Source organism: Gymnoscopelus braueri (genome assembly GCF_963280865.1).
Source record: "Gymnoscopelus braueri genome assembly, chromosome: 1".
Classification (NCBI taxonomy): domain Eukaryota; kingdom Metazoa; phylum Chordata; class Actinopteri; order Myctophiformes; family Myctophidae; genus Gymnoscopelus; species Gymnoscopelus braueri.
The window spans coordinates 29,944,063-29,959,278 of NC_137603.1; the positions used below are offsets into that span (position 1 = coordinate 29,944,063).

The window sequence follows — 15,216 nt, forward strand, 5'->3', positions numbered from 1 at the left end:
GTAAAAAAAACTGCCTAGGTGACATTTTTTAAAATAGAAGGAACAAGGATGACAACCGTATTTTGCACTGTGATCAACTTGCAAGATTGTATGGCGACATCAGTCATGTGGCAAGCCACATTTTCATGATATGAAAATGCATAATATTTAAAATTCTCCTTCAATGCACTGAGACACAATAGGTGTCTGATATTTACAGAAAATGTTGTAAAAAAAGTTGTGAAATATGTAACATTATGTTTAACTGACATAACATAACAAATGTCATTCTGTACCTTCCATTTGATTTCAGTTCTACTTGGTATATTGTATTAGTCAGCGTATCATTTAATATTTTCTTGTATTTTTGATCTTTGTAGAAGATGTTTTGAGGCAATCAAGCTTATCATGACTACATTTGTTATTATTCATCATTATTAAATGACTTGAAACTGAGATGTTTTTGTCAACTAATAAGTGAAGAAATGAGCTGCTGCCTGCCAATGAAAGGAAGCCCCGGGCCCAACCTATGCCATGGTCCACAGAGACTTTCTCTCCAAGCCACTGATGAGTCTCTAGCCCTTTACATACCACAGAACAGACTGCGCAATGACATGCATGAATACAGAGGCCTCAAAGGAACAACAGCACTGGAGGCAATCTCTCCCTGAGCAGCAGCAGGGATACAACATGCATTATTTCCAAGGGGATGACGATGATCATGATGACTTCCAGTCAGATAATGCACCCCCCCCTTACCCCCCCCCCCCCACACACACACACCCCCACACACACACACACACCCCCACACACACACACACACACACACACACACACACACACACGATAGAATACTGATGTATAAATAACAACAACAAAACAGGACATCCAAGTAAGACATATAATACAGGTCAGGATGAACCTCTCTCAGCCAGGACTGTTGAGCTGCTGTAATGTTGCTTCACACAGGCAATCAATCACTACGAGTCGCAGTAACAGCAAGCCATATTGTTTCATGTATTTTAACACGTATCGCAAACAATAGTATCAGATAGATCAGGTCTCTATAAGCTATGCTCAGTGATGTCATTTGGGTTGCTGTGTGTACCACACAGCAACCCAAATGACATCACTGAGCACAGCTTTTTTTGAGGTCATATGATACAACATGACATTTCGTGTTGGTACAAATTACAGGAGCACCAAGAATATGTTATTACATAGTTATAGCAACCAGCCAGATGAAGGATCAGTCAACTCGAATAGATAGCCATAGCGAGCTAGCCTAGTAGCACATAATACTAGTGAGAGAGAGAGAGAAGACAACAAAGGCAAAACATACCTTAAGCCCGACGATAGTTCCATTTAAAAAATCTGCCACCACCGTCCTTTTTGTCACACATCCATGATTAAACCCAGTGGATCATGAACGCTGGGGTATTCAGAACCCCAGCTGGTCATATAAACTAGTGATCTAAGCGATCAGGCCTAAATACACATCGCGATCCAACGGCTGTGGGTTGTGAAACTGACAACACAGTCCAGAGCAGCAGAGGAACCACATCGAAGCGAAACAGGGCCCTGCTTTCAGTGTGTTGCCACGTTTTCCAGAGAGAAACAAGCAAGCAACCAGGTCTAGGAAAACATAAAGCCCCAAAAGAAGCGACTATTAAAGAGGCCACATGAGCACTTTTTAAACATTGGTGTTCAGAAGTGGGATCGCTACGATATACATAGGGTATTTGAAAATAGCCGATCTACAAGCTCCCCCGTGAGCTTGTAGATCTGCTATTTTAAAAATACAATCTTTGGGGGGGGAGGGGAACAGTTGGAAATGTTTTGGAACATTTTATCAACACATAGGGGTCCCTGGCAGAAAATATATTTAGATGGGGGGGGGGGGCGGGGGTCGGTGGATAAATACAAATTAATATGGGGGTCCTTTCCTTGACATGAACATGTTTGAGAACCACTGGTTTAAACAACATTTGGAAACAAGCCCCAAAAAAAGCAACTACACACGTTAGAAACAAGCCCCCCCAAAAAACGCAACTAACCCATAGAGAACTAACCACGCGATATTTACAAACAACTTCACAGGAAAAACAAGCCCCAAAGTCGCTTATAATAATCGGACATGGCAACACTGCCTGGTTTTGGTGAAGAGCTAACAAGCTAACGTTAGCTCCACTTCACTGACCAAAAGAACCGATGATACTCACGTCATTTCTGACCATTAATACATCACAATGCATTCTCTGACCAAATTGCACAATCTGACTAGCGTGTTTTCCACAGATATAAGTATAAATTGCTCACTATTAGCCCTCGACGAAGCTCCCATTCCTGGTTGTTCGAGGCTTCATCCACTGTTGTTTACCCAGCAGGTCGTCTCTGCTCTCTGCTACTGACTGCTGCCTAAACACAACGATACCACTCACAGCCACACAGGGGCGCCAGACTCAGAGCCTTCTCTCAGTGGTGTAAAGTAACTGAGTATATTTACTCAAGTACTGTACTTACAGTACAAGTACAATTTTGAGTTTTTTTTTTAACTTTGCTGGGGTAATTCCAATTTTCAGTACTTTTACTTCTACTCCACTACATCCCAGAGGCAAATATTGTACTTTTTACTCCACTACGACTGTATGAAAACTTTAGTTACTAGTTACTCTTTGGATTATTAGTACATAACATACATTAACCACTTCAACTTCAACAACTTTATTTTCCTTTCGTTTGTGGTTTGCGGTTAAAACACAACATACACCATACATCCACCAGACCTAGGTGTTCAGCAGTCTGATGGAGGTAGGTACAAAGCTGGCTAAGCCCCTTTTGGTAAGTGGCATCAGTCTGTAATGAGTGTGAAGGGGGTGTGTGTTATCCTCAACTATTTGAGATCCCTTCTTTACTGTCCGTTTCTTGTGGATGCTGCTGAGTGGCTCCTGGTTCTTCCCGATGATCTTACCACTGATCTTAACAACCCTGTCGAGAGGTTTCCAAACCAAACCACAATGTGATGTTGAAAGTCATTATGGATTCCACAAAGGATTGATGGTCGGACCTGAAGCTTCCTCATATTCCTCAGGAAGAACAGTCGTTGTTGGCACTTAGAGTGAACATTCTCAGTGTTGGTCTTAAAGGCGAGCTTGTGGTCGATGGTGGTGCCATTTATCTCCAGGGCCGAGGGAGTGGGCGGGTCACGCCTGAAGTCCACCAGCAGTTCCTTCGTTTTGCTGGGGTTTAGGTCCAGGAAGTTGTTCTTACACCACTCTGCAAGCCTGTCCATTACTCCAATGATGCGGTCGTTGGAGTTAGTGGTGTCAACATACAGCAAAATAATAATAATAGAGTTCAGTCTTACATATAAGACATACATGCACACATAAACACACACACACACACACACACACACACACACACACACACACACACACACACACACACACACACACACACACACACACACACACACACACACACACACACACACACACACACATACCGTATAGACAAATTAAACAAAAAACATGAATAAATGAATGTTCAGGTTGGCAGGAGCTTCAGACTATGATGCTCATGCATTAGTGTGATACTGTATGTAAGAAAAACTGAAAAACAACTCTTCCTCAGGTGACTAAGAATGTCATTGCAGGATGTGGTTAGACTGTCACTCAGCCGGGACAATCTGTCGACAACTACATAGAGTGATATTATAGTATAGGTTGCTGTGCGATGATGCAGTGCAAGTGTGTGGACCAGCGTGATATAACTATGAGAGTGACGACTCCCATGTCGTGTTGACTCCCATTGTAAGAATGGAATGCAGAAGTTCTCTTTCTATCTCAATGAGGAAGTTCCAATGATTGGAACTACAGGAGGCAACATCCCGCTTTGCGGTCGAGATCAAAGCGTGACGCAACTCTCACTCTCTATATCGCTGGTGTGGACTAGCCGACGCCAACTCAGGACGCCTGCATCGCCGCCCTCAACTCCCTCCTATTCAGTATCAGGGTCTGGAGCTCTACTGTGGCTCCGCTCGCTGTCAGGCAGCAGTGTTTCCACATACAGTAGGTGGCGCGCCCCCTTCCCCTCCTAGTTGTGCCTTGAGTCTCCCACAGTGTTAGTGGGCTCGCCATCAGTTCCGGGTGCCTGACATCATGCCCAGCCAGCATCATCCTTCCCTCCCTGACCATGTCTGTGGCCCGTAGAGGTCCACGTGGCTGATGTGGTCCTCCCTTATGACTTCAAGTGCCATGTGTAGCATTCTTGTGTAGTCGCCATCCAGGGCCTTTTCATGCTGTACTGTGAGCGTCCACGTCTCAGCCTGTAGCCATGAACAGCCGCCTCTTGAAGTCTTCTCCCATATCAGATTTCAACACTCTCCTCATCCCGTACAAGGCTCTCCAGGCAAATGCCCTCCTGAACTTCTCTTCCCTCGAGACAGTCCAGGCACAGAAATATTTGAAGTCCTCGACTACCTCGAGCACCGTCCCGCTGACAGTAGCAATGGTTCCTCTGTGTTTATGTGTTTAATGCCATTACTTTTGTTTTCTTGGCATTGAGCTTGAGACCAATCTTCCTGCAGTCTGGCATCATTACAGTGCAATTACAAAGACATATTCAGATTTTTAGTGGTGCAAAAAGACATATACTGTAGGCACGCACTGGTCTACAGAGATGTGGAAAAAGTGATATGGTCAGATTAGTTATTGTCTCCGCCAGGCGACAGGACGCCCCTGTCCGTCCGTCTGTCCGCCCGCCCATCCGCCCGTCCGCCCGTCCGCCCGCTTTGAACCAAATGCCTCAACGCAGTGTCCGATTGTCATGAAACTTTGCACAGACATTCCCACTAGACCAAGGAAGAAATACCCTACATTTTTCAAATCGACCTCATGGTGGCGCTATAACAGGTAGATTCACGTTTTGACCTATAGCTCTTGAACCGGTCATACAATCAAAATTATTTTACCCTTGGATTCCTTGGATTATTACGCAACTCCCCGAATAAGCCTCGCCTGTGATTGGATTCTCAGGGTTCTTGGATTCTGAAGGTTCTTCATACTTTCTTAAATATCAGCAGCAAAAGCAGTTCTTGATCACAAGCATTACGTTCCATAACTTAAAAATGACCACACCTCATATCCCAAAGCAATTTCCCATTCAAGTGTACGTCACACACTCTCAAGCACAAGGACCACAGATATTCATTGGAGCCTGAAGACTCCCTGCAGTGAGACATCACCCTCATATCGACCTGAATCCTAAACATCCTGTTACTTATTTTCAATAAAGCAAACATTAAGCTTTCCAATGGTGTGATATTAATGAAAAAGTGCAAATGCTGTGTGAATATGATTACACATTTATATAGTGATCATAAAACCACTTTTTCCTCCTGTCTGTGTCAGTGCAATCTGGGAACCCAGAGCCAATTGAGAAGGAAAAACAGCGCCCTCTGCTGTTTGTACTAACGCAGAGCAGAATCTGTTCTTGAGAGATTAGTGTCAGTGGGAAAACCATACATTTGTGCTTCTTTCTCTGAGAGATACATTGGAGCCTTCTCATGCAGCAAAGTAAACCACGGTGGTGAATCAACGCAGACAACACAACAAAGGGCACAGACAAAATGTTTGACATGCTACTCAAGTTTCTGAGTTTATTAGATAATTATGTATTTAACAAATTCATTGAAGAAGTGCATAGTAAAAAAGATAAAATATATGTTTATGTTATGTGTATAAATATGTTTTAATGTGTTCTGCTCTGTCTAGAATTTTTAAACGTATCCTCCCTTCCCAGCTAAATATATCAATAAACATTAGGATATAATTGCTCTTGAGTACCATATAAGTGTAAGAACAATTTAAAGCAATAAACAACAGCATGCAATACACTTTTTAAATAAGGTAAAACATAGATTTAAAAAAAAAATTTATGTCAACAAGGCAAAAACAAAAACAAAAATGCTGTTCTGTCTCTAATGCATTCTAAATGGCCCACCAGAGGACTTCCGGGAATGAGTGATGTTATGATATGAAAAGCATTTTGGACTCTTGTTGTTGCAACTCTCTCAACACCACTTAAATAGTATAATTGTCTACCCTATTTCATGTGAAAATGGTCTGTAGCATGATTATCTGATACAGTTGTAGCAAAGAGCCTTGAGAGGAAACACAATTGCTTATTTGACTTCCACTAGGTGGTGCAGCAGTACTGCCATTTTGGGTTGACTGCCTGGACTTCTGGACTTCTGGACTTATAGAATACTGACTTCTGGTTTTGGACTTATAGAGATAGCATTTTAAAGAGAGCTGCAGAAGTTGTGTTGTTTTTCAGTAGATCATTGGAGCTCTTTCTTTTCTGCAACATCAAAGGCAGCCACACAGCTCTTTGATTTGACAGCATGCTGAAAAGTGAAAGGAGAGATGTCAAGCTGCAAGGTGCCTCTGTAGTTTACTTCACGTGCTGCCGAAACCAGTGGTGGAAGAAGTATGCACATTTTTTACTTGAGTAAAAGTATCAATACTGCAATGTAGAAATACTAGAAGTGCAAAAGTCTTGGCATCAAAATGTATAACTGCCAAAGACGTTTATAAACGTCTTTGGGCCTTCAGCTATTGCCTGCCAAAGACGTTTAAAAACGTCTTTGAAAAAAAAAAAAAAAAAAAACTTTTTTCAAAAAAAAAAAATTTCTAAAAAGATTCTCTAATTATTTAAGATTGACACCTTTTCGATATTCCAAACGAATAAGGAGATAACAATTCCCAAAGATTTGCTGCTCCATCCACTTCAATGTTAAAATTGAAACGGACAAACAATTCACAATGTTTTTTGGTTTGAAACTACTGGTTTTGAGCTATTTTCAAACATCAAACAACACATGACAACAAGGTCAAATTGACCTCGTTGACATTTGTGAAACCACACCTGAATCTCATCTGTGATTAGAAATTATCTGGGATCAATCATACTGGAGAAAAATATTCTGTGGCTATGCGAAAAGGTACCAAAATCGGTCAAAACCCTGGCAGAGGCTACAGACTTTTTGAAAAAACTCTGGCAGGGTAAGAGTTAAAGCACCAAAAGTCATTATACAGAATGCCCCTTTTCAAGTTTTCAAATGTATAAAAATCTTTTGAAAATAGCAGATCTACAAGCTCACAATGCATCGCATCGCGACGCATTCTGAGCTTGTCGATCGGCTATTTTCAAATGGCTGAAATGTATATAGGGCTGAAGTGGTTAATGTATGTTTTGTATTAATAATCAAAATCTACAAAGTAACTGGTAACTAAAGTTTTCAAATAATAGTAGTGGAGTAAAAGTACAATATTTGCCTCTATGATATAGTGGAGTAGATGCAGGGGCCCTCTGTGTGAACCTTGAGCGCAGCAGCCAAAAACTCCATGAATACACTAGAGACCAGGCTCCCTTCAAAGGAGCTCCTCTCACCACAAAAAGTAAAGAAAAAAACAAGAGAAACACAACATGTTCTTGTCAATTTGATCTTGATTCACGCACGCACGCACGCACGCACGCACGCACGCACGCACGCACGCACGCACGCACGCACACACGCAGTGTCTGCCATTCTGGCCTTGGAGTGTCCTGCCTGATTGGACATGAACCTTTTCAGTATATCAATGCAATGAGAGGCTGTATTCCAGTGGTGGACAAAGTACACAACCCCATTACCAAGCCATCTAGGCTCCTGGTGAATCATGACCATAAAACATTTGATTCTGTGTCAAAAAACATTTGAATAATTAATTATATTACTATATCTACAGTAATAGATATAAATAAAATACCGTTGTGAAATGTATTTAAATATGGTAAAATAATATTTCATAAGTCCATCAAATATAAGAAAAAAATTGAATTTGGTGGTGTGGGAGAAAAAAAAGGCTTGAAATTAAATAATGGCTGTTAAGGGCCTGATTTAATTCATTGCGCAATACTACGTGCAACAATATCAAGCCGAGGCATTATTTAAAGGTAGGGTAAGTGATTTTCTTTGGTTAAAATAAGTGTTAAATAGCTCTATATTCTGATAGTACTCATTGCTATAGACTGTTTGTTCAGTAAAAGGAGTCTCCTTGTCTCTCCAGCTCTTTATAAAACAGAAAATGCATTTTCGTTTCAGTTTCAGTTTCATTTCCAATTTTATCCAATCAGGATAGAGAACTCAATCAGGATATAGATTAAATAAGTGAAATTGGAAGTGATGACACTAAGAAATGAGCAGGCAAAATTGGAACTGGAACACTACAAAAATGAAGCTTAAAAATGGGAACTTTCTCCTGATTGGCTGAGATTTTGACACCTACCAGAAAATGTATTTTCTGTTTATTAAAGAGCTGGAGAGACGGGGAGACTCCTGTTACTGAACAAACACTCTATAGCAATGATCACTATCAGAATATAGTGCTTTAACCTAAAAATATCACTTACCCTACCTTTAACTGAAATATGAGAGGTCCAGAGCTCAAAAAAAGGTTGAGAACCACTGATCTATTCCTATCCCACGGTTAACCGTATTCCAATTCTCATCCTTTCTCCAACATTCCATTAAACTCATGTTAACTGATATACTGATTTGTATCTTATGTATGAGACATTTGTGGGCACATTTCCTAATATGATGACTCAATCAGGCAATCCAGTACACTTCTTTTCTAACTTTCTAACTCCCTTCTCTGTAGAATTTCTTGACCTATGACTTCCCAGTAACTGAAAACATGGAAGTGTCATAGGTCACCAGGTCATTTAGTCTAGAGTATACATAAGTCCAGGAGCTGTGGACAACCGCAGAAAAACGAAATATTTAGCTCTGTTGAAGGCTCTCGGCCGAAAAGCGTTAAGTTAATTGGTGTGTGCCTAATAAAATAAGTGGAAATGTGAGTACTTTGTCCTCTATTGACTTGAAGTTTGGGATGTGTTCACTTTTGAGTATTTTTGACAGAGTAAAAATTATGTATTATAGTTATTTAGCTGTAGAATTATCCAGGGCCTTCCAACGCCTGAAGTTTGCGGTTATTATTGTGATTGTTATTATGTGTGTATTTTCTGCTTATTTAGGATCTTATACCGGAGTGATAGGCCGAGTTATTATTCTAGGAGTTGATACATGCATATATGAAGGTTAATACTGCTTATTTGGAGTTATAAACTGAAGTTATAATCCGAAGGTACAAATATATACAAATTCTAAAAGCCACAGCAAAGCAGTGGACTTTACACATGTCACCTGAGTGTCACCTCAACAGGGCCCGTTGATTGATTAGGTCAGATGAGGAGCTGGGGGACAGTAGCTACTGTTTAGAACAGTGCTAAAGCCTGTGTTTAATACACAAGTCACATGATTAATCAACAGAAGGTTACATCCACATGGGTAGACCAAACCCATATAAATAGAGTGGATGCTCACTAACTGGACGAAGTGTTCTACGCATGCACCAGTGTTACTTGTTACCAGGGTGTTATTGCGGCGTTCGTCATTTTCCATTCCGAGCTCCGAGAGACTGGCGGTACGGTAAGAATTGAGAGTGATATATGTATATGTATATATTTCTGATATGTTTTATAGTTTTGTATGTATATTTCAGGTCAGTAATTTGTCGTTGTGTTGTTGTTTGTGTTTCTTTTTCTAGGTTTATAACCTACTGGCTTACTGGCCTACTGGCCTAAAAGTGTTAGAGTGTGTTTGTATTGTGTGTTAGTATAATAAAACCATCAAAGACACGGGTCTGAGTAGTGTCCGCAAACTCGGTTGCTCAAATACCCTTTACAAGTAGATCTAATTAGTTGCATTGCTTGTGTGACTGGCTAGATAATTGTACATTAGCCTTTCATGAGCTGAGGCAATTCTTGAGACTGTTGAGACCCTACGCAGAAAAACCCATTGGGCCCTTCTGACCATCTTGAATGAGCCTTCAGGGGCTCTTTATTGACCTGGGTCTCAGGTACAGTAGTTGCTTACCTTGCCTGTACATAAAATCTACCAGTCTCAGTCTCAGTTCAGTTGGCCCAATTTTTTAGAAGACCCCCTGGCCTTTTCGGACCCTGGGGGCCCAGGTCTGACATTATGAATCAACCACTTCAGTCCTATTTCATAGATAGTGAAAATAGCATATCTATCTATTTTACTTTATAATTTTTTGGTTTATTTTTATTCAAAATAGCGATCTGAGCTTATGAGCTTGTAGAGCAGCTATTTATGTATTTTTTCCTAAAATTTATGACAACATTTTTAGGAAAAAAAGAATGGGATGTTCACTCGCGAGTTGTGACCCACGAAAATGGATCCGCGACCCACAAATGGGTCCCGACCCACTGTTTGGAAAACAGTACTCTAGTCTGAGAAAAGGATTGGCCTGAAGCCACATGACCATACTATAGATGCCTCATTGGCCGATATGTGCGTGGAATCTGTGGATGTAAACGATCTTGCTTTACTTTTCTTTTCTTTTCTTTTCTTTTCTTTTCTTTTCTTTTCTTTTCTTTTCTTTTCTTTTCTTTTCTTTTCTTTTCTTTTCTTTTACCTTTTTGAAAAGTGTTCTACTGTATTTTAATGTTGTAATGTGCTTCATGGTGACCGTGACCCTGATGAAGGCCACAAGCTGAAATGCAAAATTGTTATACTACAAGGTTGCTACAGTTTTGATCTCATTAGATTTTCTTTCCCTTCTCCATGCACCTTGGAAGGACTGTACGTGAAGCTGCATTAGTCATTATTATCACACTTGTTTAAGCTTGTAAGGTGCTGTGGTCTGGCATTAAGCCAGTTGCTGTTGAAACTAGGCACATCAACCACAACATTTATACAGATTAGATGCATATCAAGATGCAGAGTTAACCAAGGTGTAGTTGGAGCTGCATGATAGGACTCTACGAGCACAATAGTAGTGATTCTCAACCTTCTGAATTTCAAGCCAAGGACCGCCAGTTTGATGTGCAGTAAGCCACAGATACCCATTTGATAAAGAAATAAAACAAAAATTATCTCTGGAACCCCAATGTACTCTGTAAAATCCAATGTGTTAGTTTAACTCTGAGAGTGTAATGGTGAAAATAGACGATCTACAAGCTCACAACACAAAACAGATCTGCTATTTTCACTACTTTTGTGCATTGAAATATGGAGATACAAGGTTTTTGTTCGACCGCAACAATACTAACTACAGTAGTCTACAGTTTACCATGTGAAATGTACAGTGCTTAAGTAAACATACAAACTGTACTGTACAGTACTTAAGTAAACATACAAACTGTACTGTACAGTATTACTGTAAGTAAACATACACACTTGGTTTTTGGTATAAAGTACACTTTAGTGTACAAGTAGTGGTACCTCATTCCTGCCTCCTTCTAAGGGCCAACATTCTTGTGACACTTAAAGGGGTATTTCACTTTAAAACATTTCTGGGGTCATTTTAGGTCTACTCAGGCTTTTATGTGCACCACAGACAGCTTTATTCAATATTTAGATTCATTTGATCAGACTATATCCTTTATAAACCCATTGTTACATATAAACTCTATTTTAATCATGTTAGACTAATTGAAAACACACGTCCTTGGTTCTGGTGACTGATATTGTCCTTCTAATGTGTGTTTTTTCAATTACTTTTTTAATAATGTTTTGTATTGTTTAAGATAAAATATAAAATGATTGAAAAAGCCCAGCCCCTCACGAAATAGGACAATATCAGTCGCCAGAACCAAGACGTGTGATTTCAATTAATCTTGAAGTTACTATGGGTTTATGTCTGTTGAAATGAATATCAAATATCTAAATATTGAATCAAGAGACTTGAAAACTGTTTGGGGTGCATGCATAAGCAGTGTTTTAAAGTGAAATACCCCTTTAAATATGAAAAAAAAAAACACGTTCAAGAAAGAGTTAATGTATAATCCTCTCATGTGTACTTGGCTGGAGCTTACAGCTACAGTTCACATTCAAACGTTTCGACACCAATGCCTAAGAAATAAGTGTGACTGCTTGATGCAAAACAGGTATGTTGATATGCAAGCTTATAGATGAATGCTGAGGTTACATTAATCTAAAGGAACACTGGGATAACAAAATACTTGAACCATATTCTTCAATTGTGGTAACCTGTTTTTTTCTTCTTATTTTTTTCCAGCTTAAAGATGAAAGTGTTTCTTGGTAGCCTGGGCTCATATCTTTTACTATCAGTTCTGTTTATGCCATGGAGACTATGTCAAGGAGGCAAGATTCTGATTGTTCCTATGGAAGGAAGCCACTGGGTGAACATGAACATCTTCATCAAAGCTCTTCACTCCCAGGGACACGATCTTACGGTGGTTCGGACCACAAGGAGCTGGTACGTCACAGAGAATTCTCCACATTACAATGTGATCACCATTCCTGTCACTGAAGCCTTTGACCCTGACTTTGTTCATCCAATCCTTAGGAATCTAATTGCTATCGAGAGGGGAGAGGGCTCATTGTTAAACTTTGCAAATTTGCAGGTGGAGATGTTTAATGCAATGTTTAACAATCATAGAATGGTATGCAACATGGCCACTACCATGTTAAAAAACACTGAATTAATGAATAGCCTTAAGGAGACTAAGTATGACATGGTTCTTACTGACCCAGCATGGGGTGCAGGTATAATATTGGCTCACTACCTTAAGCTACCATTAGTCTATAATGTCCGGTGGGTAACAAGTGGTGAAGGACATCTTGCCATGGCACCCTCACCTTTATCATACGTTCCAATGACGGGCTCAGGACTATCAGACAAAATGACTTTCATTGACAGAGTAAAAAATCTACTTTTCTACTCTCTTTGGCAAGTTCAGGATATGTTCATGATTCGGCCTCAATATCAATCAGTCTGCAATGAAGTCTTTGGCCCAGGCGTTGACTTTACTGAGTTATTACAGGGGGCTGACCTGTGGCTGATGAGAGTTGACTTTGTGTTTGAGTTCCCTCGCCCCACCATGCCTAATGTTATCTATATAGGAGGATTCCATTGCAAACCTGCTAAACCTCTTCCTCAAGACCTGGAGGACTTTGTCCAGAGTTCTGGGGAACATGGAGTCATCATCATGTCTTTGGGGACTATGGTTGGAGAACTTCCCCATGACTTAACAGATGCGATAGCAGCCGCTTTTGCCCAACTCCCTCAGAAAGTCATCTGGAAGCATAAAGGTGACAGGCCAGCTGCTCTGGGCAACAACACTTTACTGGTTGACTGGATGCCACAGAATGATCTTTTAGGACACCCAAAGATAAAGCTATTCGTGGCTCATGGAGGTACAAATGGAGTTCAAGAGGCCATATATCACGGAGTCCCTATTGTGGGTCTACCTTTGTTTTTTGACCAACATGACAACCTCCAGCGTCTCAAAGAGAGAGGAGCAGTTAAGATTCTAACTATGGCTGCAGTGGACAAAGATAACAACTTCTTTGAAGCATTACAGGAGGTTCTCCATGAGCCTTCCTACAGAATGAACATGCAAAGACTCTCCAGGCTGCACAGAGACACACCAATGAAGCCACTGGACAGCGCCCTCTTCTGGATAGAGTTTGTTATCAGACACAAAGGTGCTGCTCACCTCCGCACAGACTCCTACAAAATGCCCTGGTACTCGTACTACTCTGTTGATGTGGTTGTGACTTTGCTGGCAGCTGTTGCAGTGGTTACTTCTCTCCTCATTGCATGTGTCCACTATGTCTGCGTTAAGAAATGCTTAAAAAGAAAAATTAAAAATGAATGACGGTGAACTCCTTCTGCCAAACATATCATATTTTCTCAATATTACTATGGTAAATCATACAGCAAGGCAAAGTAGAATTATTAGTTAATGTTAGGAATCTGAATTGTTTTCGTTTTATTTGCATTGGAAATTGTTCATCATATCTCCCTCCAGTGCCATAACATATTATTTGCTCTTTTCAAATAGCCTAATCAAAAATGTCATTATATGGCCTATCACCATCAGTCATTGTCCCAATCAAATAAAGGGTAAATGTACAGCAAGGCAATCAGGGCAACTATGCTTGTCTTTATTATTAGATAACAGTTGATTACTATTACTATTTCCTGTTGGATTACTGGCTTTTTTCTATTGTGTAAAGTGTATCATTTGGAGTTATCTTAGGATGACTATTTTGTTGTTTGTTTTTGTATTTGTATGTCAAGCTTAGACTGTGTAATTTTAACACTGTATCTTGGCCAGTTCCCACTTGAAAAAGAGACTGTGTCTCAATGTGATTTACTGGTTAAATAAAGGTTAAATAAAATAAAATAAAAAAGTTGATAATACTATAATTACACCTTTTCTTTTTGTGTTGTACTTTTTCATATACATTTAAAAACAGTAAAAATTAAGCCAATGATTTGCACGCCTGATTTGACAATGTTTAAGCATTGTGAGGTCAGTGGAAGAGTGGTTGCTGCGTATTGCTTACACATCATAGACAGTCAGTATCCCTCCAGTATCGATAGCCTTTCGAAGTCAAAAGAGATTTTCTTTTTTTATCCGTCTCACATCCCACAATGTCTTTTAACTCCTGAACCCTGTTTCTAATTCTCATTCTGATTCCCATAATCATGCGGTCTTTGAACTCTGGATTCTGATGACAGCATGTTCTGTTCAACTCTACTTTACATCCTATGACCAAAACCTGGCTTAAGGTGTCACAGATAATATTTACTGTGAAAAGTGGTTTGTATTTTCAATATCCGTCTGCCTTGTCATTCTTTGAGCAACGGTGACAAAATCCCTCCAGAAATGTAGGACCAGCATCGGACCCCACTTCACAAGTAAGTAGAGTGAATGGGCCCTCCCTAAGCCAGCTTATCACACGTCAACACATGCACGTGATCTCTGTCTCTCTCTCCTGCAAGAACACATTAACTGAATCGCTTCTGTATTGTGGGTTGGGCCTGTTCGGGCCTGTTTGGCGGAAATGGCAGATGTAAAATGATTTGACAAGAAAGTGTAAAAATCATGAAAGATGGCAGATTTCAATCACACATTGGGGCCTCTAAACAAGTCAGACCCAAAAGGGACTCACTTAGACCCATTAAGGGGCATCGCCCCTGCTACAAATGTCACTGTCTATTGCAAAAACGTGATTATATATTTTTTTATTTTTAAATGATGTACAAATGTCCTCATGATGTCATGAGGCATGTGACAATGAGTGTCAAAAAGGTTTTTGATATTTTATGCTCTTTGCCTGTCATT

At 40.1% G+C, this 15,216-nt stretch overlaps 2 protein-coding genes across 4 annotated transcripts in view; one reads left to right on the top strand and one right to left on the bottom strand.

The window, feature by feature from the left end:
- Positions 1-2,395, bottom strand: part of rnf111 (ring finger protein 111) — a 44,633-nt gene extending 42,238 nt beyond the window's left edge. For 2 of the 3 annotated variants that reach the window (XM_080437665.1, XM_080437663.1), the window contains exon 1: positions 2,299-2,395. The gene's annotated coding sequence lies outside the window, so the exon portion shown is untranslated. Of the gene's footprint in view, positions 1-1,321; positions 1,512-2,298 lie in introns of those variants that run through there. The other variant, XM_080437664.1, reaches the window with a different exon arrangement.
- A 1,325-nt stretch (positions 2,396-3,720) lies between these two features.
- LOC308088304 (UDP-glucuronosyltransferase 2C1-like) lies at positions 3,721-13,740 on the top strand (the record flags this gene model as incomplete). Its single annotated transcript, XM_080432705.1, has 5 exons — positions 3,721-3,745; positions 3,937-4,052; positions 4,309-4,485; positions 9,639-9,679; positions 12,135-13,740. The coding sequence occupies 5 exons, from the start codon at positions 3,721-3,723 to the stop codon at positions 13,738-13,740; spliced, it is 1,965 nt and encodes a 654-aa protein (XP_080288831.1).
- Positions 13,741-15,216: the final 1,476 nt, after the last annotated feature.